Source organism: Silene latifolia, unplaced genomic scaffold (genome assembly GCF_048544455.1).
Source record: "Silene latifolia isolate original U9 population unplaced genomic scaffold, ASM4854445v1 scaffold_286, whole genome shotgun sequence".
Lineage (NCBI taxonomy): Eukaryota > Viridiplantae > Streptophyta > Magnoliopsida > Caryophyllales > Caryophyllaceae > Silene > Silene latifolia.
The window spans coordinates 172,614-179,947 of NW_027413226.1; the positions used below are offsets into that span (position 1 = coordinate 172,614).

Below are 7,334 nucleotides of genomic sequence, written 5' to 3' on the forward strand. Positions count from 1 at the left end.
CTCATTTCCACATTATAAAAATTTCTCTCTTAATAATTATCTTTAATTTTTTTAATAAATACAATGAATTTTACAAATATATTTTTCTTGATGAAAAATAATGGTCTAAGTTTATTAAATTTTCTAAAATAGTCAATCAATATTTCTTGAAATTCAGTTTTCAATGATTTTTAAATTGAAAATTATACATGGAAAAATTGAAACTCACAGATAATTTAATAAATTGAATTTTTTGGTCCCGTTGAACGTTCAAGACAAAGAGATATTCATTAAAATGAACTAAGCTACAATTTTCATTACCTACTGGGAAATCAAATTTAGACTTTCATACATAAAAGTTACAACCAAACTATTAAAACTAATTATTATGATATATATACTCATATGAAATAGTTTTTCGTAAGGAATTTAATGGTATCATTTTTATATTTTTTGAACAAATATATTTTTGTAAATATTAAAGTCAAAGGCTTATCTCGTAAATGCAAAATATCATATATAAGAAAAAATGGAGGGAGTAATAATAATAATCTTATACTCCAGGAATGACGTCCCGCACAAAAACATTAGTTATCACATTGGTTGACCTTACTCCATACTCCATACTCTTTGTTAGAACAAATAGCTCTCATAGGAAATGCCAAAACACATAATTACTTTACATAGAGTAATTTCTAAACTTATACGTGTGTTTTAGTGAATTGCATGCATCATTTCCTACGGAAAAACAACTTACTACATAACAACGAATAAGAGCCTAATGTGTTCACTCCTATGTACTTGAATGCCATTTTAAAGAAAAACGATATAGTCATCGTTCAAAAATCTCATTTATGATGATATTAGATTTACTATTAATTCTCACGTAGTCGAAAAGTGAAGGAACACGCTTGTTCATTATATCCATAAATTGATAAGAAGTGATTGTGAGGAGGAGCCATGAAATTTGACAAATTTTCATGAAGCTTAGTTTATCTTTATAATACACACTAAAACCATGTAGCTGACTTTAAAAAAACAAATGCAAACTAAAAGTAAGGAAAAAAGACAACTCCATATAAGACATAGTATTTTTGTAGTATGTTTAAGTTAGTTATTCATGTCTGATTATCTTGGCATAGCATCACCTCTCATAGAAGACGCAACCTTATTCCCGCTCATCATCTTCATTCCTTATCGTTATTCCAATATGAATTTGAAGCCGACCATTTTCTCCTACAACCTTCTAATGGTTATTATCCCGAAGTTCCCCATATATTATATTATTGCCAGATGTAATTGGATCAGAACACCCAAATGAATCACTATATTATTATTATAATTAATATTAAGATAATTCATCTTCTTGTAATTCTTGAGATGGTGTAGGTATACAGGATTTTAAAATATTATGTAGTAGCTTATGAACATATTAAAACGTTTGTCGGAGTACATGATATTAGAGGAATGAATACAATATTTATATGCATTATGCAAGGCTACTTTGAAAGACATTAAAGTTATCAATACATTGAATAATTTGCGCTTTTATGTTTTGAATATAATTTGTCCACAAACTTCGCACTATGAAATTCACACACAATTCTCCTTGTGAGATACTCTGGTCATACATTTAATTACTTCTAAAAACCAAGTAATCTATAATCTGTATGTACTTCCGTAATTGGAGTGTCTTGGAAATATGACATTTGATAATTAGTTCACACTGGTTTTGTATGTCAATTTTTATTTTTATTTTTTTCACATGCCACGTGTCAGATCCACACTTTCTCAACCCAGTTTTATATATATATATATAAGATATAAGATAGAAGGAAATAGTTCAAATACAACGATAAGGGTATCATGGCGGGGTTAGGGGAGAGTTAGGCGCTTTTGTTTTGTCTAGAATGGGTGGCGATGGAATCAACAACACTGTTTGCACTACATGGCTCAATGAGGATCTCTAAAAATAATGTTCCTTTAGAAGATCTTATACTTTAGCTAAACTCATTGATGAGCTTAAGAAGTTTTTGCTTAAATGGGGTCTATTTAATAAAATAGTGCCGGTTTTAAACTATTTATCAAAAATATCCACGTCATCATTTATGGATTTCCTTTTTTTTTTGAAATTTTTAACTAGTCACTATCCGGGAAAGCGACAAGTTGTTTACCATAAATCCATAATAAGGTACTCAACAAGCTACTTTCATCGCCTCCGTTCTCCTTGCTCCGACCTCCAAATAACGAAATATCACCGTCATTCTCTTCTTCTCACTTCCCTTATCATATACACGTATTTTTTGAGTTATTAGTTCCATGATTTGCGCAAAAAATGACCCGCAATATCGCCATTCACCAACTATTTTCGGTTTTCGCGGGAATCTATTTATATTGTTAATGATTATTGGTATCGTATGAACTCGGTTTTTTGTAATTAAATGGTGGAATGGATTGAATGACGAAGAAGGTGATTGTATTTGGGGAATAAGGAAGCCATTGAAGTGCTGTGTGTATGGAGATGGGCAGATGGCTGCACTCTAGTTCATGGGCATAACAGGAAAGAAGTGTAAATGCCGCCAAATATTTTTGTATTCTTCAACACTGAATTGATCGATCTGATCTAAAGCTTAGTTCAATCTCAGTTTGTTGTTCTTAATCGAGAATAAAATCAGAAATTGATTACGTACAAAACGAGTTCACACGATACAAATAATCACTGAGATGATATAAATGGATGCCGCGAAACCGAAATAGTTAGTGAACGGCGATATTGCGGGTCTTTTTTCCGCAAATCATGAAGCTAACAACTCAGAAAGATATCTGTATATGATAAGGGAAGTGAGAAGAATAGAATGAAGGTGATATTTCGTTATTTGGTGGTCGGAGCAAGGAGAACGGAGGCGATGAAAGTAGCTTGTCGAGTACCTTACTATGGTAAACAACTTGTCGCTGTCCGGGATAGCGACTAGTTAAAAATTTCAAAAAAAAAGGAAATCCATAAATGATGACGTGGACCCATTTTTTGTAAATAATTTGAAACCGACACTATTTTGTTAAATAGTTTGAGTTTCAACTCCATTTAAGCAAAAACTTCTGAGGTTAATAACAAAAATAAAACAACAGGACGAAACAACAAAGGAGCATGTGATGGACGACTCAAAGAGGAGACCAATCCTAATAACAAGGAGCTCGGCCATGATCGGGTTATGAAAGGTGCACCTAAGAATCCAACCAACAATAGTCCACTGTCCATCCTGAATAATTACGACTTGAACAACAGATACCCACCAAAAAAAAGAGGAGAGGTACAAATTGAAGCATCCACATTAACCTTGGTCCAAGGTGTGGCAGAAGAGGCCTGCAAAACTGGGCTATAAATGTGAGGAGAAGTAGAGGTATGAGTTTAGTAAGAGTTCAAGAGTTACATTAATACCTTTTTCTTTGAAGTTCTTATCGATTATCAATTATTGCCTGATTATTGAGAGACATGTTAGTTAGGCTGGAGTCTGGCTTCAGTTGATTCGACTAGAAAAGATGAGGTTCCATTGATTATTGAGTTCGGGGTGTTAGGTAATCGTCATATTGATAGTTTTTTTTAGCGTAGTTAAGCCTTTTTGCCTGATTGGTTAATCAATATGCCAATTTTAGTGTTTGTTAATTAATATACTGAAACAATATACTTGGGGTTAAAATATTATTTTACAACATGTTGTTTACCCAGCATATTGATTAGTGTATTCTAAAATAGAAAAAAAAAATTATTTTAGAATGATAGCAATCTATTAATCTTATATTTTCAACACTTTTAATATTTCAGCAAATAAACCATTAATTTAATTATATTTGTTTTCCAAGAACAGACTTTTGCATCATTTCACAATCAACAAATTTTGTCAAATTAATACGGAGCACAAATAACATTATACCTCCAGTGGTATAATAGCATGGTACAACTAACATATATCAAACTGAGTTTATGTGTAATTTTTTTGAGATTTCTTAAAATTTATTTTTTTAATGTTAAAGTCGGTGAATTTAGAAACACAATAGTATAACTCGCATTCTTTCGAACAAAACTCGAAAACTCTAATATAAAGTTCGGATTCTAAACCCGCAGTTGTAATACAACTACTGGTTATAGTATTGCATATTAATTGAATACGGAATACTAATTTGGTGAGTTGTGACAAATAGTAACAACGAATGATGCAAAAAGAAAAGTATTGATATAGTTATTCAAAAGAAAAAACATTGATAGGATTAACCGCTAATCATCACGAAGTTAAAAACAGTTATGTCTAATTTCGTAGGGAATACTAAGATCTTATGTGAGATTTTGACAAATAAGATTAACAACGAATGATGCTATAAAAAGAAAAGTATTGATATAGTTATTCAAAAGAAAAAACATTTGATAGGATTAACCGCTAATCATCACGAAGTTAAAAACAGTTATGTCTAATTACGTAGGGAGTACACCAATAGTATGAACAGAAAGCTAGGGTTGAGGGCACAATTGCTTGTCTAAATATACAAAAGAAAGCAAATGAAAAGAAGTAAAAGATGTGATGGACCCACCAATAAAATAAGGAAGGGTATACTATTCGAGTGGAGCCCACATATGGCCTTAAATATGGCATACTTGGGCATGTGGTCGTCCAACTCCAAGCACACTCCCAAACCAAACTTAAATAACTTATTAGTTGCTTGTATATTAAAACCTCTCTTCTTTGGTTATACAAAAATACAATATCAAATCATTGTAATTACTTGATTGTGTTGACATAATGGTATGCCAAGAAGAGCCTTTGGTGAACCAAATCACCCAATTGTATGAGAAAATCTCTAATCTTGAGAGTCTGAAACCATCTCAAGATGTCAACATGTTGTTTACACAACTCGTGTTAGCTTGTGTTCCACCCTATCCTGTCGATGTCACTAAATTATGTGGCAAAGTTCAAGAAATGAGGTCTAATCTTATTAGACTTTGTGGTGAGGCTGAAGGTTTACTTGAAAAACATTTTGCTACTATTTTGGGTCAATTTGATATCCCTTTAAATCATCTTGACATTTTTCCTTATTTTTCAAACTATCTTAAACTTAGCCTTTTGGAGTATGATATATTAACCCACAATTCCACTCATGTACCTAAAAAGGTCGCCTTTATCGGTTCTGGACCTCTTCCCCTCACTTCTATTGTCCTAGCCCTTTACCACCTTACTGACTCCTCTTTTGACAACTATGATATCGATCCGTCTGCCAACGAGATGGCCGCTCGTTTGGTTGGACCTGATCCAGACTTGTCGACTCGTATGCAATTCCACACAAAAGATATCATGTGTGTAGGAAAAGAAGAGCTTGACAAGTATGATGTCGTGTTTTTAGCTGCCTTGGTTGGGATGGACAAAAAGGAGAAGGTTAAGGTCATCCATCACCTAGCTAATAACATGTCACCCGGTTCAACCCTAATGGTACGAAGCGCCCATGGTGCTCGGGCCTTTTTATACCCGGTTGTTGAACCGGAAGACCTTTGTGGGTTTGAGGTGCTCTCAATTTTTCATCCAACCGATGAAGTCATTAACTCGGTTGTGATTGCTAGGAAGACCGTCGATGATGAGAGTCTCCTAGTGTCTGCTTCCAAGGTGGATTGGGAGCATCATACACACAACTTCACTCCCATAACTATGCAAAGTTGCAAGTGTTTGGAGTTTCAAGCTTTCAACAACCCCTTCAATCATCATGGGAATATTATTGAAGATCTAGCCATTAATAATTATAACAAGGATTAATACATACATGCCACTATTTCCATCTCATAAAAAAATTAAAATAAAGCTCATCCAGCATTTTTCCATGCCTACTCAACTAGGCGAATTAAAACACGGGAGAGAGTTTTATCCCCCGTGCGTGTTTCCATCCTACTCGAATTTCGACTATTATTATTACATCAACTATTTATATATAAAACGTTATCCTATATAGTCATTATTATATGTCCTAGAATAAACGATTGGTCATCAATATGTTCGAGGTTAATTAGTTCATTTTAATTGAGTTATGGATCCATATCTTATACTCCTATCTAAGTTGCAGGTGTGGAAAATACTTGGTGGCAAAACAAGGAAACTGTTTGGTGGCGAAACAAAGAAAATATTTCAGCTTACTCCATTTTTATTCTTTCCTTGTGTCACTGTTACTGTAATTTTATACGTCATTATTCATTCATATAATGATATACAAGTAATCCAAGTTCTTACGTCTTCATTGTTTACTTCCAATTTACGTACTCCTCCTATCTCTCGCCGTTTCCGTTTTCTAAAACACAAATACTTTTATAAGGCCATTTCATATAATGATATAATGCACTTTGTCTTAGACGAATAAACTATCTACATAGCTAGTGGAACAAGCATCAAGTTTATTATAGATCATGCGTTTATTCGTCTTATAATCAACTGTTTCTTTCTGATTCTTCAACACCTGCAAAGGCTACAATTATAAGTATATTACAATAAGTCTCTTTTAAAACAAATATATTCGTCTTATGATTAAACCGGGTTAAATACATGTCACATGCATAAATAAAGACCAAGTTTTTTGCTAATATCTTGACATTTTGTTCTTTGTCTTATTAATAAAACTCATAGCTATTTGACCCGTCTTAAATTTAAAATGGATAGTATCGTTTTTAATGAGAATTTATATATTTATATTACTCCCTATATTATTTTGTTATTATTAATATTTATAGTGTCACTTCAACATGATCTATAATTTGTAATCAACTATCTACATTTCGAGACCCACTTAATTAAATGCTAATCTTGGAAGTATTACTTTACTAGACTTTCCATTTATGAGAGGGCATAAAACTTCAGAAAAAAAAATGTCACACCTGAATTGATAATTTTAGATTATAGTTCTAGGACCCTGAGGAACTCCTACCGTTAAAACATTTAATACCCTTTTATCAATGGCGAACTCCATATAATAAAATCTATAAAATGTCGTGCTGTAGCACGGGATCTAACCTAGTAAAATTATCAAAAGAACTGAACTTTATCAATGATATTCCTTGTAATTCTTTTAACTGGTCTAATTTTCAAATTTGGCATATTCTTAAAATTGTCAAAATTTTATTTTGGACATTTTTATTTGTAAAAATGACATTTTGTATATAATTATGCAAAATTGCATAAGATTCATTTACGGAAAATTTTCTTCCCAGGTAAGAAATACTCCGTATGACATTTTAATTTGGAAATATAACAAATCTCCCCATAAGTCAGATACTAAGTGCAATCAAGCCCTTTAACTAATAAATGTAGCAAATCACCCCATAAATTTATCTT

The 7,334-nt window shown here is 32.4% G+C and overlaps 1 protein-coding gene across 1 annotated transcript; it reads left to right on the top strand.

The window, feature by feature from the left end:
- Positions 1-4,648: 4,648 nt before the first annotated feature.
- Positions 4,649-6,238, top strand: LOC141639155 (nicotianamine synthase-like). Its single transcript, XM_074448334.1, has one exon. The coding sequence runs from the start codon at positions 4,770-4,772 to the stop codon at positions 5,769-5,771; it is 1,002 nt and encodes a 333-aa protein (XP_074304435.1). The 5' UTR covers positions 4,649-4,769; the 3' UTR covers positions 5,772-6,238.
- The last annotated feature ends 1,096 nt before the right edge of the window (positions 6,239-7,334 follow it).

Excerpts from the sequence above, each read along its gene's own strand:
- LOC141639155 (XM_074448334.1), top strand. The coding sequence starts at position 4,770 with ATGGTATGCCAAGAAGAGCCTTTGGTGAACCAAATCACCCAATTGTAT.